Here is a 27,543-nt window from a genome sequence, read left to right on the forward strand (position 1 = left end):
TTATCTTAGATGACAAGTCTGTTATGTGGCACTTTATCAAATGCCTTTTAGAAGTCCATGTACACCATAGCAGTCCTTATTGTTAACTTATCAAAAAAAACTTGTTATTCAAATATTATTTATTTTGTAAAAAAAAAATCTATGCTGGCTTTTCTTACCCAAAATTTGTCTAAGTGACTGTTAATTTTGTCCCAGATTATCATTTCTAAAAGCTTTCCCACCACTTGACTCAGTTAATTTGACTCACCAGTAGTTACTGGGCTTATCCTTCCACCCTTTTTTAGGACAAGGATGAAACATTCCTAATTCTCCAGTCCTTTGGCATCACCCTGGTTCTGATGACTTAACAGCTTTAAGTATAGCCAGCCTGTCTAATAACTCCACTATCGATTTGTAGCTCACCCAGTGTCTCAAATACCTCATACTTCACTATGACTTTGGTAGTATCTTCCTAGATAAAAGCTGATGCAAAGTATTCATTGAGTACCTCTGTCACAATGCGTGTATCCCCTTTTTGGTCCCTAATTGGCCTCACTCCTTTTTACTACCCTTTTTATATTTATATCGCTATATGAACCTTTTTTAGCTGCCAGTCTCTTTTCATACTCTATCCTCTTTTTTAATTTCTCTCTGAACTTTCTATGTTCAGCCTCCTGGTTTTTGCCTATCAACTATCAACCTTACAATCTTGCTACAATTGTACGGGCTTTGGTGGGACCACACCTGGAGTACTGCATGCAGTTTTGGTTTCCATAATTAAGGAACGATATATTTGCTTTGGTGGTACTAGATTTGTTCCTGGGATATGAGAGTCATCCTTTGATGAAAGGCTGAGTAAATTGGGCCTATACGTTTGGAAGAATGGGAAGTGATCTCATTGAAACATGTGTGGTTCTGTATAGGCTTGCAATGGGAGATTATTTTCCCTGGCTAGGGAACAAAAGATTGGAACATAGTCACAGGATAAGGGGTGGCCATTTAAAACTTAAATGAGAAGTTTCTTCATTCAGAAGGTCGTGAATCTTTGGAATTGTCTACCCCAGAAAGTTGTGGATGCTCCATCCTTGAATATATTTAAGGCCAAGTTAGACAGATTTCTGGTGTCTCAAGAAATTAAGCGATATGGGGAGAGAGGGAAAGTGCAATTGATGCAGAAGATCAGCCATGATATTGAAAGGTAGAGCAGGCTCAAGAGACCTCATGGTCTACTGCTCCTATTTATGTTCATTATGGCATTTGAAGGTAAGGGTAGGGATTTTTGAGTTTGATACAGAGAACTTGTGGGAATGGAAGTGTGGGTTTTGAACATGTAGGGAAAAGAATATAGCATATTATAGGAACAGGAGTAGTCCATTCAGCCCATCGAGCCTGCTCTGCCATTCAATTAGATCATGGCTGATCATCTACCTCAAGACCACCTTCCCATGCTAACTCTATATCACTTGATGTCATTAGTCCCCAGAAATATATAGATTTCTGTTTTGAACATGCTCAATGATTGAGATTCCACAGCCCTCCGGGGTAGAGAATTCCAAAGATTCACTACCCACCGAGTGAAGCAATTACTCCTCATCTCAGTCTTAAATGGCCTACCCCCTATCCTGAGATTATGTCCTCTTGTTTTAGACTCACCAGCCAGGGGAAACATCTACATCCACCCTGGTGTATTCTAAAAATTTTGTAAGTCTCAATGAGGTCACCCCTTGTTCTTTGAAACTCTAGGGAATACAGACCCAGTCTCCCCAAACTCTCATAAGACAATCCCCCCGTCCCAGGAATTAATCTGGTGAACCTCCGTTGCACTACCTCAATGGCAAGTATATCCCTCCTTAGATAAGTGGACCAAAATTGTACAGAATAATCCAGGTGAGTTCTCACCAAGGCTCTATATAACTGCAGCAAGATATCTTCACTCCTGTACACCAATCCCCTTGTGACGAAGGCCAACACACCATTTGCCTCCCTAATTGCTTGCTGCACCTGCATGCTAACTTTTAATGACTCATGAACAATGATATCCAGGTCCCTTTGCATGCACACACACACTTCCTAATCTCTTACCATTTAAAATATAACCTGCCTTTCTGTTTTTCCTACCAAAGTGAATAACTTCACACTTTTTCACATATTTCATCTGCCATGTTCTAGTCCATTCACTTAGCCTGCCCAGCTTCTCTTGAAGCCGCCTTGCATCATCCTCACAATGTGCGTTCCCACCCAGTTTGGTGTATCAACAAATTTGAAAATATTACAATTGGCCCCCCATATCCAAATCATTTATATAGATTGTGAACAGCTGTCGACCAAGCACTGATCCTTGCGGTACCCCACTAGTAACAGCCTGCCATCCTGAGAATGATCCATTTATTCATACTCTGCTTTCTGTCTGTTAACCAATTCTCAATCCATGCTAGTGAATACCAATACCTTGTGCTCTAATTTTATTTGCTAACTTCCTCATGTGGGACCTTATCAAAAGCCTTCTGAAAATCCAAATATATCTTTTCCACTGGTTCTCCTTTATCAATGCTACAAGTAACATCCTCAAAAACTCCCAGCAAGTTTGTCAAACATGATTTTCCTTTCGTAAATCCACATTGACCCTGCCCAATTTTACCATTCTTTTCTAAATGTCCAAGTATCACTTGATAAGATGATTCTAGCAATTCCCTACTACTTACGTCAAACGAACAGTTCTGTAGTTCGCCTTTCTCCCTCTTAAATAGTGGGGTTGCATTTACTACTTTCCGATCACAGGCACCTTTCCCGAACCTATAGAATTTTGAAAGATAACCACCAATGCATCCACTATCTCTCTAGCTCATCTGGTCCAGGGGATTTATCAACCTTTAATCCAGTTAACTTTGAGCACTGCATCTTTACTAATTTCTTTTAGTTCCTCAGTTTCACAAATCCCTTGGTTGCCTAGTATTTATGGGAGATTTTCTGTATCTTCCGTAAAGACAGATGTAAAGTGATTTTAGTTTCTCCACCATTTCCCTGTTCTCCTGTTTTGCATGAAATCCAGTTTATGGAGGCTGGAAGCAGGGAAGCTTGGATAGGACAGCATTAGTAATTACACCTTGAGACAATGGTCATGGACTAGAATTACAATAGTGCTAGCAGTGAAACTGAAGGAAAGCAGCCTGAATGACTGAACAAATTAAACTTGAAATAAACCAAATTTAAACCAAGGTGAAGTTGGTGGACTAAGAGAGGCAAGTATCAGCTAATGGGACAAGAAAAGGCTGGTTTTTACCTTAAGGAAATGTTCATGCACCAATTGCAAAGAAAGAAAATGCAGTAACTTCATGAAACTCAAAGGGAGATTAAGGTCACGGTCCTGTTTTTTTTGTGTGGCTAATGGTAGAATGGCTGACATCAAATAGCAATTTGTAGTGATTTGCAATGTTACTGCTCCATTAAACTGTTGGCTGGAGGAAAGTGGTGTACTAATTTTGTGTAAATCTCCATTGACTGACATTATGAATTGTATTTAAGATGTTCCAGTGCCATCACTAATGGGGAGAAATGTCCACAAATACTACCTCATGGCACTAGAGCAAACCTTCATGATTTCACTGAAAAAAAATCTACAGCAAACATTTGCTTTCAGGCTGCCTGCAGCCAGTAGTTCTGCAGTTCCAAAAAAAAAATGCTCAGTATAAATGATATACAGCTATCTCACCTTATAGAACAAATTTATATACTCATAATCTTAGTTACATTATAGTTGGTCCCAAATGCTTACACTTGCAGTACAAAACCTGTATAATCCAGTGAAAGACATGTGCAACCTTCCTAACATGTTGCATGATGTTATGAAGACGGAAAAGAGCAAGAAGTGCTCATTATTTGAAAAAAAAACTTCCTGGCAGTCAATGGTCAGTAATGCAAGCTCTCAAAATACTACATACAGATAGATTAAGAATATTAACAAAATCTTATTCCACAAGCGAACTGCAGTCAATTTTCACTACATCTAATGTCAGTTTCCCTCCATAGGCGATTTCCATTCTAGCCAAGGAAGGAAGAGGCATGAATGAAAAGGAGTCTGCAAAACATTCACTATTAGTCTCTTTAGTGTTGTCAGTAACATGTAGAAAGTTGGAGGGGATGTAACCAGTATTTTGGTTTATTATGGAGTTGTTTGAATCTGGGAGGTCCTGGTTAATTTCCACAGAAGGTAGCTTTTCAATGTATAAACAAGGGAGTTGGCATTTGTAATCCACGATGTTCTCTTCACTGTTCCCAGGTGAAAGATCTCCTTGGCTTAGTTCCTTGTTCTGGTGCAATTGACTAGCTGTGGACTGAATTAGCAATAGGGATTGCAGGCTACACTGTTCTTGGTCAACAATCTCCATATTGATACAGAATTCCTGCTCGGGTGACATCTCCTCTACTTGTAGAGTCTCAGGGACTTCATAAGGTGAAATTAATCCAGTTTGGAAGTCAGTGTATGTTAGGTCCGTCTTGTTCTGCAGTAAGAAAAGTGAGCAGATTCAGGAACACTGCACTTTTGAAATTTGATCAACAGATGCAACCAACCATAGTACATTTTATATTTTTTTAGTGGTTCTTTAAGATAGCTTTTCCCTTTCCCGCTCCTCACCTGACTTCATGTTTTGGTGTCTTAAAAATCTTTTTCTGCTGACAGGCTAGATGTTTACAGCCAAGAAAGTGTGCGTCTCCCAGGCAACTGCTAATTTCCTTGCAATTGATTGTCTTGAAACAATAGTGACTACAAAAGTCTGATTTTCAGGCTATGATGTATCGCTGATTTATATTTCATACATTTCCAAAATAAAAGGCCTCTATTATAGTATGGGTGGCAACCCTAAGGCTGCATACCAACCCAGTGATGGATAGTAATGTTTGGACAGATGATTAAAACAAGTTAGGAAAAAATTCATTAGAAGAGAAAAACTTCTGGATTTCTGCAATTAACTGTACATGTCCATATACCAGAAATTGCTGTCATTACTATTGCAAAATCAGGGCCACTCTGTCAATCAATAAGTAGGAGTTGCTTTTTGCTTTGTTTAACTATTTATAGTGCTGTATTGACCCCCAGAGTGACAGTTTTAAAATCAATAGACAAACTGCTAGAGTGGAAATTATTCTCCATCTCATCAATCCTCTTCCATACTCAGGTCAGCAATTGTATCTGCAGAGCCTTTTAAAACAGGTAATTCTGCTTAAGTGCCAGCCTGGCTCAGTTAATGGCACACTTCACCTTGAGTCAGAACATTGAGCACATAATTTAGGCTGATACTTCAGTACTTAAAGGATGCAACCTTAGGATGAGGTGTTAAACTGAGAAGCTGTCTGCTCTCTCAGGTGGATGTAAAAAGCTCCGTTATTTGCATTATTGCATTATTTGAGGAGCTTTAAGAAACACAACTGAAACAAATAATCTGGTCATTTATTTCATTGATGTTTGTGGGAGCTCGGTCTGGAAATTGGCTGCGATGTTTCCCTACATTACAACAAAGATACCATGGGAATGATAGGCACAAAATCAAAGAAGGGTAAAAAATCTGCAGGGCTATAGGAATAGGAATGGTGTAATAGGTCTTTCAAAGAGCTCACATAGACATAATGGCCTCCTGTGTTGTATTATTCTTTAATTTTATATTAGGGGATGCAACTTAAAACTTGGTCAGAGAGGTAGGTTTAAGCAATGTCTGGAGAGGTTTGAGGAGGGAATTCCAGAGCTTGGTCCCCTAGACAGCTGAAGGCAGGACTGTGAATGGTAGGGGAAATTGAGGGGACCGCACAAGAGGCCAAAGCTGGAGGAATGCAGTTCATCTCTTCCTTTACTATTGCCCCATCTGTTTTATTAAAGCTTTTCTCTGTGATTTCTGTTCCATTTTTCCTCCTGCTTTGGTCAGTTTCCTTCCATTCTGGCAAATACTCTCCTCCATCTTACTGAATGTGAGGTCCACTATTAAAACAGCTACAAATGGACAAAGACTCCTTATTGACCCGTAGCAGGTTTGGAGTGGATATCACTTGCAAAGTGCTCCATCTAGTGATTTGACCAAGAACTGCTAAAATCTGTCCCTAGTAGAAGAAAGAAAGAAAGAATTGGATTTTTATATTGTCTTTCATGACCCCAATGTGCTTTTTGCAGCCAATGAAGTGCTTTGAAGTGTAATATGTTGTAAGATAGGAAATGAAATGGCCAATCTGAGCATAGCAAGCTCCCACGAGCAGCAATATGGTGATAACCAAATGATCTGTTTTTGTGTTGTGATAAATGTTGGCCATAGCACAGGGCACAATTCCCCAATCATCTTTGAAATAGTGCTGTGCACTCTTTCACATCCACCTGAGAAGACAGACAGGGCTTCAATTTAACACCTTATACAAAAGGAAAAGCATAGTGGAAATGAAAGAGGAGAATTCACCAAATAATGTATAATTACTGTCACAATGCCAACCAATGCTTGCAGAATGTATTTTCTAGCATAGAATGGAAGGTTCTTATAACAAACATGTTACCTTAATTGCAGTATATTCCTTTGCCCAAGTGCAGTTAGCCGGATCAGGAATGTTTCTCACATACAGTTGAGATGTGAGTTTCAATAGAATGGACCATATCCTGCAGCAATACGAAATGCAAGTGAGATCAGTTCCTTTTTTTTCAATTCTTACAATTCCAGCTTGAGGAATGTCCACATACATTAATCATCCACATTCTGTAATACTTCTTTCAGTTTGAGGGCTATTTATACCAGTGATGAGTTGATTTATAATAGTCTAAAAGCTGTATGTAGCTGTCACCCAGATACTGTAGGTCAATGTGGACTCCAATCTGTATTGATTCTTGGTCCATGCTTCCCACCAGGCCACTTGCCAAACTGGAATTGGAAAATTGGGTGGATTGGCTGAATGTCAGCCTGTTAGAACATTTAAAAGGGAAAGGGCATAAGTATCTGGAATGAAAATGAGTTCTACTCCAGAAATGTTCATGTTAAATCAGGCTGACTATTTCCCCTGCTCTTTTCACCTTTAATAATGCACTGCTTTGAGCTGTCAGGCACATTGAACGGATGAGGAGCCGTGATGGGTTTCATTTATTTCAGTGGGGTAGCTAGGAATGCGAATTTGGAAAGATGCCAACTTATGTTGATGGGTAATGAGCAACAGTCTGATGTCACAAGTATGTCATTTATAATATATTGGACAAATAACTAAAGTCACTGCTCTATTCCAACTACTGCTCCCTGCCACTTACTCCAATGGATGCAATATTGAAATATTTGAAAGACAGAAACATTGGACAAATTTATAATTTTATCCCATGTCATCGTCTGATTTTTCTTCCTTATTTTAAAACTTCATTCTAATTTTAATGTTGTGCTTGCATCTAAGTGCTAACTTGGGGAATGAACATCATGCTGCCCTGCTGCTGTTGCATTGTGCCTGAGTGTGGGCCTGTATGCTAATGCAGAAAGGGTTGTGATCCTCCAAGGGCTGCACTTCTACTTCATACAAAAAGTAATGAATTAGAAATACTTGAACATCCTATTCATTTATAGCACAGAAGAAGACGAATAGCTTCTATGCTGGCTCTCGTAGAACAATCTAGTCAGTCACATTCCTGTCCACCCCCATTGTCCTGCAAGTTTAAATGTACAGTGCATAAACCAGCCCTAGCCTCTTAGTTTAAGAAAAGAGTTTGACCAATCCGAATTTCTTTCTCTCCTCCCATCAATTGGGGATCCTGGTGAATGCCATTCACAACATACCACTGAATGTAATTTATTCTCCACTAGCCAGTAACACTCAGCAAAGGTAAAATTGAAGAAAAAATTCTTGATTGATTCAAAAGACTGTAAAGCACTGATTGTAATAGTGTTTGAAATAAGTATTATGTGGAAAAGGTTTAAATAAAGACTGGTGTAAGTTTTTCTTCTTTAATCTGTGGTAGGTCCTTTCCTGGTCACAGAAATTCAAAGCTATTAACACAACAGAAACAGTAGCGAAGTTTACATTTGAAAAGAAACGACTTGTGAATTCACATAATCACAATGAGTAGACCACAATTTTAGATGTTTTACCTGTTTCTCACTGACTGCCATAAACAAAATCCGGAAAGTATGATTGCAAACAAGAATGTTACTGCAATGACCACCACTATGATGGACTTGCTGTCAGAGTGTGGAAGAATACCTGAAGGAAAAGAACATTTCAGTTTCAATTCACTGATCAGAATAACAACTTCAGATTGACCAACCTCATGCAGTCTGTAATTCCAAAATATTGACCAACTTCCCCTTACAACATTGAGAACTGTTAATTCTTGTCCATCCAATTTTCTCTGTTCCTTCTAAACCACTAAAGACATCTGACCAATGCTGGGATATGGTCACATTCTGAGATCTCGTCCAAGTGTTATCCTTCACATGAACATTTAGACATTTTGAAATCTGGCCCCGAGTGAAATAATTTACATGCCTTTAAAATGCCACCAGTGTACGTCGTTATGGAGGTAGGTGGAGCTTAGGAAGGTTCTCTGGTTTCCATTTATCTGGGTGTTTGCTGTGAGAGTCTGCTGAGATGGTTAGGACCTCGTGGTTTGCAGCTCAATGAGCATAGATAGCCAAAGCAAATGAGTGTTTAGGCCTGCACTGTAAGCAGAGTAAAAAAGCAACTTCTTCATCTTTGACTGTGTGGAATGCTGGCAAGATTTAATCTGTTTGAACTTTAGTGAGGGAATAGAAACTTGAAGATTGCTTAGTTTGAAACTAGTGGAAGAATCTACAGTGGTCCCCAGAATCTTGTGGCAAAGAAAGCAACCAGCAGATTAGCTTGCGAAGTATTGGAAAAGTATCCAGAACAAGGGACTGAGACATCCAGTCAAGAGATGGTAAATGAAAGTTTTGTTGTTGAGAATAGCTAGAGCTGAGGAGAGTTCTCCAGAAAACTGGCATACTTATGGGTGGTCCCTTCAGAAGTAAATAACTTTAGGATTGATGTGTCTTAAAAGCGAATTCCTGGGGAAGGTAAGAAGTAAACCTGAGTGCATAACATAGGTAGTTGTAAACCATTTTGTTAATAGTGTTTCTTTTTGTCTTTCATACACAATAATGTTTGTTTTAGACGTGAAACCTTGTGATGAAGTTCTACTGGTTAAAGCGAGGTGTTCAAATTTCCCTTTAATTGTTAATGGTCCCTAACTGGATTGTAACACTTGAAACATTCAGAGTTCTGTTACACTTTCTTTCTTACTTTGGCTGAAGTAAAATCTGTGTCGTTCTCCATTCTTCCCTTCACCAGCTCTAGTGACTGCTTTCATCCACACAATATATCCTGTTCCAGGTTTCAGATCTGGAATTGAGTAATTACTGCTGGTTGGGTCAATAGGCCCTACAAAACAGCAAAAACATACAGGTTATTGACCCTTAATGAATCTATTCCAGATTGTTCTTTTGTTGGCGTCTGTAGTACTTTCTTTCATCTCCCCCATTTCTCCCCTTCTATCTGGTTGGTGGTGAACCAACAGTGAACCAGATCAGTTGAACTGGAATTCTGGGCCAATTATTTCTCTTCTCCTAACTGGGGTCACTGAGGTAAACTATAGCATCTTGACTGCCACCTTGGGTAACTCTGCACAGATCATTAATTGAATCTGGGGCTTCCTGATCTGTATGACTATTCACAAGACCACATAGTGGATGTCCAACTGAGTCATGAAGGGAGGGGAGGAGCCCATTTCCAGGTTTCTTGCATTTTAATAGTGAATCCAGTGAGTGCATTTTGCTTTTGTCTATGTTTAAAATCTATTTTCACTTTTCTTCACTTGGGTCTCCATGAGGCATGCAGTGTAATCAGTTGAGGGTAGGCTCTTACCTAATCTCTGACTATTGCAAACATCACATTCAAAGTCAAGATATGAGGATAAAAAAGTTGAACTGCATTTTATTCAATGATCACGTGGTTTGGTACAGTACAAAGGGAGCCATCTGTGCATGTGCTGTATCTGCATGTCACTACTCATACGTTAAATCAAATCCATTTTCATCCTGACTCCTGATTATCAATGTACTCTTAGTTGCCAGTGTGAAACATGAACTTAATTAGTTGGAGGCAGCCAGTTTGTAGATACTGTGTGTCAAACCTTCCTTCCTGTGACATCATGGATAGGTTTAGTGGCATGTGGGTCTATTCATGATATCACATGCAGGGGAATTTCACACTCACTGGGGTACTTTTTCTTTTTTAAAGAGTACAGATTTTTCTGAGTGGAAAATAGTGGGGAGAGAGTTCAAAACCTTTCAATATGCCCTGTCAGTTAAGGTTCCCTGCAATCCAGCACATAGCTCATTAAACTCACTGTCTCCCTTAAATTGTTTTAGCAGGTTTTTCTAGAATGTAAACATGTATGAGTGAGAGAGAAATACTGATGAGTATAGTTATTAAACTGCATTTCTGTTTTGTCATGCAACTTAGATTGTGTGACTTTTCAATAAAATGCATTTCTTCTTTTAAAAAGTAGTAACCCAAGACCACATATTTGATCAGACTATTGGAATAATCATTTAGAAATAAAAGGAATAATTACTCATTTCAAATAATTAGTCATTTCAAAATGTCACTATGTATCAAAAGTAGCTGTTAAAGGATTGAGTGATGCAGTCCGTTAAAAATCATTTTGTCTTTGGAACTTGTTTTGGACCTTTGGAACCCAGCTCTCAATAGTGTGATGGAAGTCTCATTGTTGTCTGGTTGTAAGCACGTTATGTGAAATGATTTGCCAAGAGCCTAAATCTAATTAATTGCACAAAACCCTACTTAAGGGATTTTCAAATTCCCAATTGTGGCAGGAGGCAGAAGTAGAGCTGTCACTCTGAGTCATGATTGGGACATTCTTATCTTTTAACTCATGCACTGGGCACAATTTGTAGGAGAAATATTGCATTACCACTATTCCAAAAATTCACCCCCCACCCCTGTAAAATATGAAAACTTAACTAGATTTCAGTAATTTTCAAGATAAAACAATGAACTACTTTCCTCCTGTTTTTTTAATCTTATTTTTATTTTCAGAAGCTATAGCATCTAAGGCATATTTATGTGTGTATGTTTTTGAATTTTCCATTATGTTTCAGATGTCACAATTTATATTACACACAATTGGTCCATCTTAAAAATGCACAAAGGGAGGCGGGGATCTATTCGCTGACTGAGATGACATGACCTTTGTGCAAGTAGCAGAATCAAGTAGTTATCAAGGTAAAGAACTTTAAACAGTAATTGTATTAGTACCTAATTGACTTCCAGGCCTACTTATTTAGATCATGTCCTCGTAGGAATGACTGAGCAGTGGCCATAACCCGAGACCAGGTTAGCAGCTCAATGTCACAATTTTGGGGTCCAATGCCACAGGAGGTCAGTTTGTTAGCCAAGATTGTTCTATCATTAAAGTAGAAATTGGATAAATATTCAAAGCAGAAGAAAATTCAGAACTTCATGGAGAGAACGCAGCAATGAGATTTAGTTAAAAGCAAAAAACTGCGGATGCTCGAAATCCAAAACAAAAACAAAAATACCTGTAAAAACTCAGCAGGTCCGGCAGCATCTGCAGAGAGGAACACAGTTAACGTTTCGAGTCCAAATGACCCTTCAACAGAACTAAGTAAAAATAGAAGAGAGGTGAAATATAAGCTTGTTTAAGGAGGTTGGGGTTGTTGGTGGGGGGGGGGGGGGGGGGGGTGGGACACGTAGACCTGGATAGAGGGCCACTGATAGGTGGAGATAACCAAAAGATGTCACAGGCAAAAGGACAAAGAGGTGTTGAAGGTGGTGATATTATCTAAGGAATGTGCTAATTAAGGGTAGAAAGCAGGACAAGCAAGGTACAGATAGCCCCAGTGAGGGTGGGGTGTGGTGAAGGAATCGAAAAAGGCTAAAAGGTAGAGATAAAACAATGGATGGAAATACATTTAAAAATAATGGAAATAGGTGGGAAAAGAAAAATATATATAAATTATTGGGAAAAAAAGGTGGGGATCGGAAAGGGGATGGGGATGGAGGAGAGAGTTCATGATCTAAAATTGTTGAACTCAATATTCAGTCCGGAAGGCTGTGAAGTGCCTAGTCGGAAGATGAGGTGCTGTTCCTCCAGTTTGTGTTGCATCCGCCCTCACACCTTCCTCTCCCTCCCAGAAACATGATAGGGTCCCCCTTGTCCTCACTTATCACCCCACCAGCCTCCGCTTTCAAATGATCATCCTCCACCATTTCTGCCAACTCCAGCATGATGCCAACACCAAACACATCTTCCTTCACCCCCCCCCGGCGGCATTCCGCAGGGATCGTTCCCTCCGGGACACCCTGTTCCACTCTTCCATCACCCCCTATACCTGAACCCCCTCCACGGCACCTTCCCATGCAACCGCAGAAGGTGCAACACCTACCCCTTTACTTTCCCTCTCCTCACCGTCTAAGGGCCCAAACACTCCTTTCAAGTGAAGCAGCATTTCACTTGCACTTCCCTCAATTTAGACTACTGCATTCGTTGCTCCCAATGTGGTTTCCTCTACATTGGAGAGACCAAACGCAGGCTGGGTGACCGCTTTGCAGAACACCTTCGGTCTGTCTGCAAGCATTACCCAGGCCTCCCTGTCGCTTGCCATTTCAACACTCCACCCTGCTCTCATGCCCACATGTCTATCCTTGGCCTGCTGCATTGTTCCAGTGAAGCTCAACGCAAACTGGAGGAACAGCACCTCATCTTCCAACTAGGCACTTTACAGCCTTCTGGACTGGATATTGAGTTCAACAATTTTAGATCCATCCCCACCCCCTTTTTTTCCCAATTTATATAGATTTTTCTTTTCCCATCTATTTCCATGATTTTTAAATGTATTTCCATCCATTGTTTTATCTCTACCTTTTAGCCTTTTTCGATTCCTTCACCCCACCCCACCCCCACTGGGGCTATCTGTACCTTGCTTGTCCTGCTTTCTACCCTTAATTAGCACATTCCTTAGATAATATCACCACCTTCAACACCTCTTTGTCCTTTTGTCTGTGACATCTTTTGGTTATCTCCACCTATCATTGGCCCTCTATCCAGCTTTACCTGTCCCACCGCGCGCCCCCCCCCCCCCCCCCCCCCCCACTTAAACCAGCTTATATTTCACCTCTCTTTATTTTTACTTAGTTCTGTTGAAGGGTCATTTAGACTCGAAACGTTAACTGTGTTCCTCTCCGCAGATGCTGCCAGACCTGCTGAGTTTTTACAGGTATTTTTGTTTTTGTTGTGAATGAGATTTAGTTTTGGATTGCTCTAGCAAAAAACCAACACTGACACAATGGGCTGATTGGCTGCCATTTGGGTTGCGAGCTTCAATGTTTCTAGTCATTACTAAGACCTTGAATTCCATTCACAAACAGAATTTCTCTGCAACTATGGGGCAGGAAAGTGGAGTTAATATAAAGTTCACCCTTGATTTCATCAAATGCTGGAGAAGACTCAAGGGGCCATATGGCCTCCTCCTCCTATTTCTTATGTTCTTAACCACTATTTCGCTGATGCACATACTATAAATTGAAGGGAGCAACTCTGAATTCTCCTCCTGCAAGTAGATGATGTAGCTTTCGATGCAGCCCTCTTTCTGGTCTTGTGGAACATTCTTCCAGAATATTACAGCAGCATTGTGCTTGAAGACTATAGGCCCTGACAGTGGTGCTGCTGAATAAAAAATTGTTAAAAGCCTTGATTAAAATGACATCTCATTACCATAAACACATGTCAATTATTTAGCCAAGGTTTAAATTTTGCCACTACTTTAATTACCTTCTTGGGCCGAGTAGCTCTGAGTTGACAGTGGTCTTCCTGTCCCACTTTCATAAATGGCATAGACGGAGATCTGAAAACAAGTCTTGGGCTTTATATTTTCTGTAATACAGTAGATAATAGTTATACCCAAAAGTATTCTGTTCTGCTTAATGTACAGGATGGGGGGAAACAAGAGAAATGTGTGACTGCTTATTGCAAAAATCCTGGGAAAACCTTTTAGAATCTCGCATACTCGTGGGTGGCTTGTTATAGGAACAGGAGTAAGCCATTCAGGCCCGCAGACATGTTCTGCCATTCAATTAGACCACATGGCTGGTCTGTATCTGAACTCCATGACCCAGCTTGGTTCCATAATGCTTAATACCCTTACATAACAAAAACAATCCATCAATCTTAGTTTTGAAATTTTGAACAATTGGTGTAAACTGAACAGATTTTTTTGTGTGTGTATAGTGCTTCACCCCTGAATAGCCAGGCTCTAATTTTTAGATTATGCCCCCTTGTTCTGAACTCCTGCACCAGAGGAAATAATTTCTTGCTATCTGCCCTGTCAAATCATTTAATCATCTTAAACACTTCAATTATCTTCCCTCATTGCTCATGATCCTTTTTACTGTTGTAACCTTCATGAAGATGGATGTAATATTTTTGGGAATATGGTAAAGAAGGCTGAGAGTGTGTGTGTAATTAAACTGGGGGAAGGTTAGTATAGACATCTTTTCTGTGGGGACTGAGAGATGAAAGGTAAAGGAGCTAGATGCATGCATTTGTAATGAGAGGCTATGGTGAAGTTGAATGTAAGAGTAAATAGGTTGGGTTTGAAATTTTCATTGTAAGATAAATAAGAACTTGACTCTTCAGCTGTTAAGGTTCAAGGGGAGTTTAGAAGTGACAAGGGACTTTTGCAACTTTCAAAAGTTTCATATGTAAACAAGGGTCTATTGAATTTTATTTTACCCAAAAGTGGAGGCAATAGGAAAACATGAGAAATTTTTATGTTTTGGAAAAATTGAGTTCAAAGAGATGCTTAGAACAATGGAGTCTAAGATCAAAGGGGAAATGGACATTTAAGGAAAGATGTTTAGTTGTGTTAGTTGTGTGGGGGAGATGCCCTGAGACCAGCTCTGTGCTGAGAAACGTTGTGAATTTGAAGCAGCCATTCAGTTTCAAGCCAGAGAAGTCTTTGTTTTCGGAGAGCAGTCTGTTCCTGGACTTCGGTTTTTTTCAACAGGAAGAGAGTGAGAAGTCATGTGGCATACTTTATTAAAGTAGCAGCAGGTTTTCCCTTAGGTAATATTACTGAATTTTATGGTTGAAATCTATGGGAGCTGTTGCCAAGTAGTTTACTTGTGTATTTTGACTAAGGGATTTTTGGGTATTGTTTTGTAAGACTGTTTAAGTGTGTAATTTCAATCTTGTGTGTGTAATTTTTTTTCTTCTTGTTAATAAATCTTTTAATTTTAAAATCCTAAAAGTGTTACTCGGATTTTGTGTTTCTGGGATCAGTAATTTTCCCCATATTTTCAAAATTCAAAAAAGAGTTATGATTAGTAAGGCAAGTTTCCCTCTGGGATTTGGCTTGCCCAGTGAATAACATCGGTTATGGTAATAACACCTTTCGTGTTTCTTTTTATTTTATCAATGCTATTATTGTCATTGTTCTTCTGAACCCAACCACCACCACCCCACCCCCCGCCCCCCTCTTGTTCTTCCCAAGCTCCAAATATGCTACCTCTTCCCTACATTTTCACTATGTTCAAGTCAAAAATGATTTGCTTGCACTGTAACTCATTTTTTTCTTTGTTCGGTATAGGCATTGAAAGGTCACTTTGAAAGGAATAGACCCAGTCCATGTGCAATTGCTATTCAAGCTAGTAGGCTAAGGAGGATCATGTGACATAGATATGAGTTACATAAGCATACAGCTAAGATGCAAGAAAGTACTTATTGTGGGATCGTCGACCTCTAGAATAAATTGCTAGCTCATGCAGAGTGTGCTGATTTGCTGCAAACATTGAAAAGAAAGCTAAATGAATTCCTGAGAGTGACATATTTTCACATATAAGTCATTTGGAGATCGTGTTTCCCAGCCAACATAGTCTCTGGAACAGGAAGTTGTAAAGAAATTTTCTTGGGTTTCTCTTAAATTAGCCTGTGATTTTTTAAAAAAAACTCCCAGGGGATTGCTTGGTTCCCCATTCAGTACCTTCCCCCAGCCCACCCCATCCATATTACTGTACTCTGACATGTGATTCCAACTTGAATACCAATCGGTGCATTTTCAGTATACACTTGACCATTATACACTTGGTTTGTTTTGTGATGTATATTTATTGCCCACACAGAAACAGGAGGACTGAATTATCCGGCCCTCTGCCCAGCAGAAACAAGTACTGCCATGAAAATGATGTTCAATCTGCCCATTGCCATGTCCACAGTGATGAAGACAATGCTCCCCACCGGCCTACAGCTGTGCAGCCCAAGTTAGGCAATAGTCCATTTAAGATGCTAATCTGCATCCTATGACATACTTTGGAGCAGTCATCTATTCTCGCATCACTATTCAATTCTTGCCTTCTGTTTTTCAGACATTCCACCTCCCAAGTGTTGCTAGCCTTTCCTGTTTTTGTTTGATTTCCAGCACCTTCAATATTTTGCTTTTTGAATGAGTTGGGCCTACTAACTTGGATTATGCGCTTTTTCAAAGCTGTGACAAAAGAAAGATTAACGGTAACCTTCTAGTCAGTCAGAACTGTCAAAGTAGGGTTCAAAAGCGTAAAGATTACCTAAACAGATTTTTCAATCCTCGGTAGAACAAAGCAACAATAGGTAAGGGTCTTTCTTTGCTGGAATAGCCAAAGTACATAATCTTGTTGCCTGACACTAATTGGGAAATAACCCTGTTGAACAAGAGATCAGACAGCTGACTTTGAAGTGTTGCCACATAATACACAGGAGTATAGATCTACCCCATAATATAGAGAACCTTAAAATCTGAAAATGAACAGAACTCTGGTATCTCGCACTATCATATGAAATTCTGTCATTAAAATACATGATGACCCTTTAGGGTGTTTGACTGGGACAGAGGTGAAGAAATTTTTTGTTTATTAAACAATAATGACCCACTTTACCTGTTAATGTTGCTGAATGTTTCTGAGGAGGAACTTTAATCCAGTTGATATTCAGATTAACTTTGCCATTTACTTCTGTCCATTCCACTACATATCCTTTCACTGAGGCTGACTGGATGTGATTTTCTGGCTCCATCCACTCAATTGAGAACTGGTTGTTTCCAGCATACATAGCTGAGATGTTTCTTGGTGGAGGAAGATCTGTCAATCAAAAAGTCAATAGATTATAAAAAGTGAGTACAGTCCTTTAGAGATGTCCAGGTCCTTTGGGCACGTAGCATTTATTCAGTGTGTAGTTGTATCATGCAGATCAACAAAATACTCAGTCAATATCTGGTCTGTGGCATGTTATTTCTGCCAGTGCATGGATAATGTCATTGTAAATAGTCTTGACATCTCAGAGTTAGGGAGGGGATATCAGACATGTTGACCAGTTCAAGGAGTGACAGCATCTAAGCTATGAGTTAAACTTTGATGCTTGTGACTAATTGGGAATTTTGCATCCAGCTCCCAACTACAAAAGTTTCTCACTGCAGTTTTAAACTTAAGACCTAAATTGGATGAACCACATCGGCACAACATTTTGCTGTGTTAGTTTAATCTTCTAATTTTGGACAATGCACAGTGATATACTCCCTCCTCAGTGTTCCACAGTCTTCAGAATATACTCATTGTTTAGGAGGATACCAGTGAAGGAAAAAGTTTTGCAGCTGTCAATAATGATGCTTTCTAATACAACAGGTGCTAAGTTGGATGTAGGAGTAGCAATGACCAGAGTTATATTGTTTCACCATGTTTCATCTCAAGAGTTAGGAAGGGGATATCAGGCAGGGCTCCTATTGCTGATTGCTATCCAATGATCCCTGCTTCAAGTATGCAGCAATGGATATAGTTTGAGAACCGGTTCATCTATGATGTGTCTCACAGTGGAATATCATTGTCTAGTCTCAAACACCCAAAATAATTACTTGGGGAAGGTGCTGGCCAGCATCCATAGAAACATGTCCCAGCAGGAGCCATAACTTTCAGGAGAGATGGAGAGAAAATTACTGAAGAAAAATATCCAAATATATCTGGGAAACATTCAAACAGTGAGTTCTGCTAAGGGAGGTGCAATATAATAATGCTTCATATAGCTGCTCGGAGCTTTTTTCTTCCTCTCCCATATGTCTAGAGCGTCCTGGGGTACAATTTCATGGAAGCTGATCATGTCTGGTTTTTTTCAACCATATAGATCAGTAAGACCTCAGGATCAATCCTGGTCTGCATGAAATTACCTGATCTCAGTTGCAGCAGAAATTCGGGTAACAATCAACCTTGGTGATGAACTGAACACAATTTAATTACAGCGTTACTTTGTGGTCTTTGTGATTTAGCTCCACCTTAGCAAAATAAGAAATTGTGCATTATATGATGAAACGCTATAATATCTCTATTCTCTCTTTATAAACAGCACATCATCTAATTTATCATGAGCAATGCCATGCTACATGTGCAAATGTTTTTAGAAAATTTCAGACCAGGTTTTGTAGGAGAGGTTCCAGTTGCTGTTCATAAGGCCTCTTCCCTCTAATGAAATCTGGTCTTCTATTGTAAAAGAATTCAAACATGTTGTCCCAAATTAGCCACTTGTGTCATGTATGGCTCCTGTCTTTTTGCAATTGTTAACTTACTTTCATGAAGGTATGTTCTTTGGAATTTCTCAAGGGAAAAGGAACATATAAGCGGAGCACTTATTGTTCAAAATAACTCTCCTTTATGATGCTGTTACAGTTTTGAGGTTTTATGTTTGATAACCCTGTATTTTCTCAGCTTCCTGCCACTGAGATGCCATTAGTTTGGCAGAAATATAGTAGAAACCTTGTTCACACAGTGTAAAAAGTTTGAGGAAACTCAAGGCTATAATCTCTGGTTATATGTCTGCAGTCTTTTGTAAGCAGACCTCAGATCCCTACAAAGCATCTTTATTTCGCCAAATATTGAGATAATATTGAGTGCATGGCCAAGGAATTGTAACAGAATCCTTGTTCTGTATACCTGCTACTAGGATACACGTGAATTCTTCTGTCTTTATGTAAGGTGAACTGCATAGAATGATAAACAAAAACAGAATTACCTGGAAAAACTCAGCAGGTCTGCCAGACCTGCTGAGTTTTTCCAGGTAATTCTGTTTTTGTTTTGGTGCCAGACCTGCTGAGTTTTTCCAGGTAATTCTGTTTTTGTTTTGGATTTCCAGCATCCGCAGTAGCTTTTAGCTTTTTGTTTTTATGCATAGAATGATATGTTGATAGGGTGCGATGAAGTATGGTGAGAGGAGGCTCATGTACAGAATAAACACCAGCACAAGCCTGTGGGGCCAAGTGACCTATTCCCGTGTTGTAAAATTCCATGTAATTCGAAGAGGCAAATTCAACCAGTGTCTCTACCCTGGATATTATTTGGTGCCTTCTGCTGGAATTATGAATGTTACGTGAGTAAAGAATGATGCTCAATTAAACGTCACAATTAAACACCCAGCCAGTATATATGAAGAACAGCCATTTGAATAGGGGAAAGCTGGCACTTGTAGAACCTTCGACCAGCACAAACTCGGGTTTTCAGGAGAAGGTTAGCTGGTTGGAAGTGGGGGGAAGAATAGGAGGCAGCTGAACAAAAAAAATTATATTTTAATGTTTCTCTTCAGTTTTTCTTCTCCTGATAGTTGCCCCTCATTCTCTCAAAACTGATAATGTTGCAAGAAGGTCTGATGTAAAAACAGAAGCCTTTCTTTTACCTGTGAGGTGTGATATGTGGAGTTGAGTAGGTGGAGAGTTCCCCTTGGAGTTGTAAGCAGATACAGTGACGGTACAGCCTGTCCTGGGGATTCCTATGGTGTACCTAGTCTGCTGTGCCCAGATGGTTGCATTTTCCTTTGTGCTTTTCCAAAGTGTTACATTGTAACCCAGGATTCTTCCTCTGCTTTCAAGCACCTTGAGGGCCTATGATATTAAAAGCTGGTTAGTTAATTTTCTCCTCTTTAGGATTCAAGTTTAAAAAGATAGCAAACACTTTGTTAATAAATACTGCTTTCGTCCCTCACCAGTAATCTCCAGTTTAAGGAAATAAAACAATCACATATTGAAACTAAGTCATGCTTTCAATGTTTTTTCGCCTTAGATGTGATGGGTGCATTTTTTTGCTGAGTTGCTAGGTAATTGAACACTGCTTCATTGCGCTAAGAGTTGTTTTGTTTCTTCCACATTGGGATTTATTTTATCCTGAAAGAAGAACAATTATTGAGACTCTAAGGACAGTCTCAGTATCATTATTTAAAACGACAGGAGGTTAGGTTTATTTAGATGCAAACAGGCTGAATTCAAGCTGTGAACACTGGAGCAAATTAAATGTATAAAAATTGCAAAACTCAAGTAGTAGATACTCTTTCCATAGAGTAGTGGCTATAAGAAATAGACATCTAACTAAATCAGTCAAGAGTGAATTGACTTGGATGAGTATCTATTAAGTACAGAGTTGAAGGTTATAGGACAAGTATTAATATAGGTACTCCCCAGAATCTAGGTAAGTCATTGTGCAATGCCGCTGGTTAGAGTTGTAAGTGAGTATACAGTCACAGAAAAATTATGGGATTGATTTTGAATTCGATGCTCTGGTGTAAAACTGTCATTGCAACCTGTCACCTGTTTTAGAAAGCACACAAGTTTAATTACCATTGAACCCATTTTGCCCTCGGGCAGCATGTTGAAAATCTATCTCAATAAATTTTAAGTTTACTTTTTTTAGGGGTGGGGGGGTTAGGGGGGTGATGATGGTTGGGTGTCAGCATTCTCTTCCTGGAGTTTATAGTTGGCCAATTAAATTACAGGACTGAGTGCATCATGATGAGAGCACAACTGGAAAAAAAATACACATGATGTGCGAGAAGACCTGGCTTAAACTAAAAGAGTTTTCTCTTACTTCAGTTATTCTTCAGTTCCTAAACGTACCCACTACTTTATATATAAAACTGTTCTCATTTGCAGCTGCCTGTGAAACCTTGAATCTTGGGTGATGTGAGCAAAAACTGCACATTCATGAGTTTGGTGTTAGAGAACAGCCACAAATTGAATGATCCTCTGGTTAGGACTGAAGTTGAAGCTACAGAACCCTTATTGAAATTCAACCCGTGAACTTTAAAAGAGCCTTGAGTGTGAATCTAATCTTTAGCAACACCTTAATTCAGATGATAAGAATCATGCTTAATTAGCTTATCTGATAGCTCTTGAACAAAGGGCTTTTTTGCTATGAACACTTTTTTTCAAAATTTATACCCAGTATATATCAGAGGAATGCTAAGAGTGCAGTATATGTATATAATACATATATTGCATATCTGGCACAATGAAAAAGACTTGCATCTATTTCATGCTTTTCATGATCTTAGGATACCTCGAAGTGATTTACAGCTAATGAAAGACTTTTGAAGTGTAACCACTGTTGTAATGTAGAAAATGGGATAGCCAATTCAGCACACAAAGTTCTCACCAACAGCAATGTGATTTTTTTGTTATATTCGTTCATGGGATGTGGGTGTCACTGGCCAGGCCAGCATTTATTACCCACCCCTAATAACAGGATAATCTGTTTTTTATAATGTTGATTGAGGGAATAAATACTGGCCAGCACACTGGGAGTAATTCCAACTTTCTTTAAAAGAATGCCATGAGATCTTTAAGCCCTCCTGAAAGAGTAGACAGGGGCCCTCGTTTTAAGATGGCACCTTTGGTAGTACAGCACTCCTCAGTACTGCACGATCTCCTGACTCAGAGTGGGAGTGCTAACAGTTGAACCATGGTTTGATACTATGCATTTATATAACCAATACAACCAATGTTCAGTCCTGATAAAAGGTCATGAAACGCTGGGCTAGATTTTCATTCTCAAGGTGGGTAGAGCCTGCCCGGCCGGGGAGAAAGTGACTGCAAAGACCGAATTTTCATTGTGAGGAGTTGGCTACAGGGTGCAGTCAGGCCAGCCAACCTGGGAAAAGGTTTGGCAATTGGGGATGACCTAGCCAGCAACACCCACATAAAGTAAAGTACATGGGACATCTGGTTTGGTAGTCAATGGTTTATTTACTCATGTTTGCCTGGTAAGTATAACTAGACATTGATTTAGTGATTGAAATCTCTTACCTTCCATAAGAGAGTGATTCGCAGGTTGTTAGGATCTGACAGGTCCATTGTATACCAGACATCCAGTTGGCCTATGGGAACTATGCAATAACAAAAAAGAAACTTACTGAAATAAAGTAATAACCTGAAGTAAAAGGTTAATGTATATTCATTGTAAATAGCCATCTTTTTGTGGGTTTCACTGTAGGTTTCAATGCAGTAACCCTTCACTATCAGTTTGGTGGTGATAAAGCAGAAGGATTAACCAACATTATGCACATATGCGTACAATGTCATCAACATATCCAATATGGAGGCCTGGGTTAGATAGTTCTAAAGTTACCTATTTTCTAATTCCTTAAGTGGAAGTGACTACCCATCCTCAGAATATTAACAAAATCTGGTGCAATAAGCAAGGGTTGTGTTGCACATTTGCTGTGATTACTCAATCTATGACATTCTGCAAGTTAATACACTATTCATAGAATGCATTCTGGCGAGTGTGGATTTCGATTTTTTAAACATCAGCATGTGTGCTGAAGTTGAGTATACACCAGAATTGACAGGAACTGAATTACACCCACTGAGCTCCATATCTGCTGATCACTGTGTAACTGTATTACTGTAACACAAAGTTAATAGATTTAATAATGAAAGCACCTTTGGTCAAATCATTCATTAGTGCATCATGAAGAAACTAACGAGGTCAGCATTCTGCTTTATAACTGATCAGGAGCTGTCTGAGTGGGGAGGCAGGGTGTGAAAAGTACAGTACGAGTTAGCAAACAGGCACCCAGCTAGTGCTGGTCCCTGAAAACCACCCTCTAGGATTTTGTTCACTCATCTAGACTTAGTTCTGCAAACACTCTGGTACCTCATCCATGAAACACTGTCCCTTATGAGCCAGTACAGTAAACATTGGCAGAATATTTGATTATTGGGAGCACAGCCCTTGTCTCATCTGACTTCCTATATTGCATATTCCAAGAAGAGTCAAAGGATAATGGTTAGGACCAGGGACTCTGATACTGTAGCCATGGCCTACCACTAAATCAGTTAATTCAATCCAAACTAAGGAATAAAACTGAGGCCAGCTTACTCTGTATGGCTCATTACCACAGTCATAATTAAGAAATGGCAATTTGCATCTCCACAACTAAAATAGAATTATGTTCACGCAGTAAAGGAATTATTTTCACAGAGTTGACGCAAAACAAATCCAAACAGTACAGCAACGGAGGGGAACTCTACCTGCCTCTGGTGTCTGGCTTACAAAGGAAGGGCTCCAGTCACTCCATAATCCTCCGGTATAATGAAACTTTGAGCGAACCTGGAACTTGTATTCTGTGAAATGCTCCAAATCAGTCACCTTGCAACTTGTTGAATTGACTAAGAATTTCTGAAACCAAAGCAGAAGGGAGTAAAATACTCTAGCAAATCTTAAGGAACCTGGCTGATGTTGAGCCTCACACAGACTTGCTCTTTTTGGCTTAAAAGTATAACCTATTTTGATACAATCCTTGCAAGGTTTGGTCATTGTTTTCAGCTCGTGGAATGAATGGGAGCAATGTGATTGATGGCACATGATAGATTCTGTAGACAATGGCATATTACTGCTGGACACAAGACTACTCAAGCAGCAGTCAGATGCACCAACCATGAGAAGGTCTCTTGTATTGGTATGATCTGAATTTACTTTTCTGCACACAGATGTTTATGCTCTGCATCCTCAGGCAGTTGATCAGGCAAATAGGTACAGCACACTGCCCCTCAACTCCTGGTTATATCCTTTTATTGTAGGAGGATTGGTGGGTAAGTGCCATTTATTATTGGTGCAGTGTGGCTTTCCTCCATTGTTGCCATGGAAACCCCATTGTGCCCTGTTTGAAGGGAGTTGGGGAAATGGCAATCCACAAATTGTAGAAAGGCAAATAACAAAAGTATTTGGCAGGAGCACAAAAAAGTCCAAACTTGTTGTAGAAACAAGAAACAAATCCTCAAAATGCCTAAACGCTGAATGTCCATTTTTTACGGGCATGATAGCCATTGAAGTGGGGACAGAGGAAAAAGCAATGTTACCACCTCATCTGAATGAGCCAGAAAAGCCATTGGAGAATAGAGGCACACTGAAGTGGCAGGAATCCAGTGTAGTTACTCTAAATCACATGTTTGCCCAAATACTTATGAAAAATCAAACACTACTTGGTCTCTTGGCTTTTCTAAGTTATCATATGGAAATACTGCAAGTGGAAGAACCAATTTAAAATTAATAAATGTTACCTTTCCCCATTTGCCGTTCATACTTTGACATTGGATTTCAAACAACTGTGTGTTCTGAAGATCTTGCCAATACACTGTACTAATCATTGGTGAACTGCTGCTGAATTCTACCTTACTGATATTGGGAGCCTTGGGTTTCACTGAAAAAAAAAATAGATTAAAGTTATAGTCACTCTATTGGCATCAATATATTGATTTATTAATAAGACCCAGGCACTGATTAAATGTAGAAGTAAAAATTATGTGCACTGCTTCTTACTGACAGCATCATGTAAAGATCTAACATGTATGCTGTGGGATGCTTGAATACAAATGCTTAGTGTGTTCATCAGGAATGGTGTACCTGCTATAGTAAACACTGGCAATAGCTCATTGAAAATCAATGTGTTAATACCCATCTTCATATGAGTAAGTCTCGGTTACATTAATTTGTCAAAGGGTGCAAGATTCATACCTCACTCCAGACAGGCTCTGGAATTCTGGATTGCCACTCAGTGGATACCCATGTCCTATGGGTGCTCCTTTCCTCATTGTGTAGATTGTGGAAGCCCACAAAACCTTTCCTCTCCAAGGAAAGAGCAAGGAATCTCCCCTCAATATCCTTTGCTCCAAGGAGAACAAGCCCAGCCTTTCCAACCTAATCTTGTAACTAAAGTACTCCCACCCCCCATACCTAGAACCATTCTGGTAAATCTGCTCTGCACCCTCTCAAGGACCTTCATTCTTACGATTTTGTAGTCTCCTTGGCTCTCATCCTTTGGTTAGTTTATTGTTCCACCATACTGCAGTATTAACTAAGGCAACTCATCTCTGAGCCATTGGCACTGTCCAGCTCAGACTATGGGGGCCATTTTTGTCTCACTGCTCCTCCATTTTCCAATGTGAATGGGTGGTAACAGGTGCAATGAGAAAAGGAGTTTCCACCTAAGGCCACCTGTGGAAGTTTTCAAGTGGCCTTCAGTTTAGGTGGTCAGCACTCCTGAACCATACATACATCCAAATTAGGGTCCTGTAATGTATTTACCACTCTGACACAAGCTCAATCCAATGGAACTGAATGTAGAGCACAAGCGTCATCAATCCTCAAAAAGGGTCTGCAGGAGGATGCCCAGAAAACATAAGGGCTTTTTGTTTTTACAAACTGTTTTCTGAGAGCTTAGGAGGAGCATGCATGCTCCCACCAATGTCACTCTCTTCCCAGCCCCTCTCTTCCCCTGCCTTTATTGTTTCCCAAGCAGCTTGGCCCTATGGGAAGAGCCGCCAGATTTTGCATCATTCCCAACCCCCCATCAGCGAGCTGCCTGTCAGTAATTATTTAAATCAGTCATCTGTTAATTTTAATTAAAGGAAGTTCAATCACCAAACGTCGCCCATTGATCATACCAAACGGCTGGTAGATTTACCCCATCCATTGTCTGTACAATACATGAAGATCGCCCCAATCTACCTATTGGACAGTTCTAATAGCCCATGGAATCTGTGCAGGGGCAGTCGAAGGAGAGAGAGTTCTAGTTTTTAAAAATTATTTATTCAATAACAGGATGTGGGAATTGCTAGCTAGGCCAGCGTTTACTGCCCATCTCAAGAGCAATTAGGGAAGGCAATAAATGCTGGCCTAGCCAGCAAAGCCCACATCCCATGAATAAATTAAAAAAACTTGAATCCTGTCTCCTTCTGCTGCCCCTGTAGATGGCAATCCCAATTCTCTCTTCCCACACTCTCCCAATGTACTGAATTGTATAGTACTGCCTTTGGATGACCACATACCTGTCAGAAATCCCTCATCCTCTCTGGTGTTCCAAAAGTGCCCAATTGCTGCTCATACACAGAAATCCTCTGCTCAAAATCTACATTTTCTGAGACTCAGTTCACATGTGCTGGAAACACTGGAGGAGCCATGATGGCCCACTCTATACAAATCACTAAATTCCCCTGAATTACCATCTTTCAGTTAAAAAATATATACTTAGTGTTAGGCTGAATTCCCACTAGCACCAATAATCAAACTCCTCTTACTCATTTCACACAAAATTCATTTTAGGGCAAAAATGTCCTGCTCTAACTCAGTCTATGGCTGAGCTCTTACAGAGGCTAAGGCTCTATACTCTTCTGGCCCCTCACGTTCTGTACTGGCATTTTGGACCTCGCCACCTACAGTACCCTGCAGTTTCGGTTATATAGTTTAGCATTCTATTTGCCATTGTCATTGATGCTCTTTATTGATTGTGCATGTTAAACACCAGGTCTAGTAATGAATCTCTTTCACCTTTCCCCTGAATTACTTTACATATTTCAAGAAATAATTTATGACACTCCTTTATTCACCCTAAGTTGCAAGTGGCCAATTTTATAGTCCGGCATCTTCCCTGATGATTAAAGCTGGTCGAGAAAGGCAAGATGTGTGTAAACTGTACTGTTGGCATGTAGTAGTGTTCACATTCAGCCCCTTTGCAAACACACAATATTCAGTTCCCAGGGTCAGTTGTTTGTATATCTACTCTAGGTCAGCCAAAAGGGAAAACCTATGGAGGTAGCAGCTTCAGGCCAGTATTGTGCAGCTGATTTCAAAACAATATTGGCAGAGTGCTGGGATTTTAGAAACCTGGTTACCCAGCCTCTTGTCCTAGACAGAGCTATGGCAAAGTGTACATTGGAAACATTTTCAAGAATCCGCCACGCACCGATTTCATCCAAGGTAAAGTTTATAACAGCTGAAGCTTGATTCCCCAGTTGGTTTGAAGCAGTTACCCAAGCTGAATAAACAGAATACGGGTTGAAAATGTGCCCAGATTCACAAGCAAAGCCCAGCTTTTGGTGTTCCAGAGTATTCCTGGGCCTTGTGCATTTTCCAGTTGATGGCTCTGCAGAGGTAGCTGACGCAATGAAACTGTGTGACTCATTTCGGAACCTGAAAAATTTATTACATAGTCATGAATTTTAAAACACATTTGTACGTTTGAAATGAATGGTGCAACACTTCATTTTCTGCACTTAAAGAACAGCAATAGCAAAACCAAAGCATTAGTTCAAATTCAAAATTTCCCTGAAACTCTGCAAAACACAGTCCGTCATTAAAGCATTTAACACCCACAGGATTTGAGATCCGCTGAGCTGTTATATTTATTGCTGGATGGCCGAGGTGAGTTTTTGCCAGAATTCTGAA

At 39.8% G+C, this 27,543-nt stretch overlaps 1 protein-coding gene across 4 annotated transcripts in view; it reads right to left on the bottom strand.

Annotated features, from left to right (window-relative positions):
• Positions 1–3,684: 3,684 nt before the first annotated feature.
• il12rb2 (interleukin 12 receptor, beta 2a) overlaps positions 3,685–27,543 on the bottom strand; it is a 46,480-nt gene continuing 22,621 nt past the window's right edge. For 3 of the 4 annotated variants that reach the window (XM_078561272.1, XM_078561270.1, XM_078561273.1), the window contains 12 exons: positions 27,062–27,288; positions 24,381–24,520; positions 23,352–23,499; positions 22,122–22,201; positions 19,724–19,928; positions 16,951–17,151; positions 13,814–13,915; positions 13,559–13,708; positions 9,241–9,378; positions 8,070–8,181; positions 6,508–6,607; positions 3,685–4,478 (listed from right to left, as the gene is read on the bottom strand). In XM_078561272.1, the coding sequence (XP_078417398.1) occupies positions 3,945–4,478; positions 6,508–6,607; positions 8,070–8,181; positions 9,241–9,378; positions 13,559–13,708; positions 13,814–13,915; positions 16,951–17,151; positions 19,724–19,928; positions 22,122–22,201; positions 23,352–23,499; positions 24,381–24,520; positions 27,062–27,288 (2,137 nt within the window). In that variant the 3' untranslated portion in view covers positions 3,685–3,944. The remainder of the gene's footprint in view (positions 4,479–6,507; positions 6,608–8,069; positions 8,182–9,240; positions 9,379–13,558; positions 13,709–13,813; positions 13,916–16,950; positions 17,152–19,723; positions 19,929–22,121; positions 22,202–23,351; positions 23,500–24,380; positions 24,521–27,061; positions 27,289–27,543) is intronic. The other variant, XM_078561271.1, reaches the window with a different exon arrangement.

This window comes from Cetorhinus maximus, chromosome 17 (assembly GCF_964194155.1).
Source record: "Cetorhinus maximus chromosome 17, sCetMax3.hap1.1, whole genome shotgun sequence".
Lineage (NCBI taxonomy): Eukaryota > Metazoa > Chordata > Chondrichthyes > Lamniformes > Cetorhinidae > Cetorhinus > Cetorhinus maximus.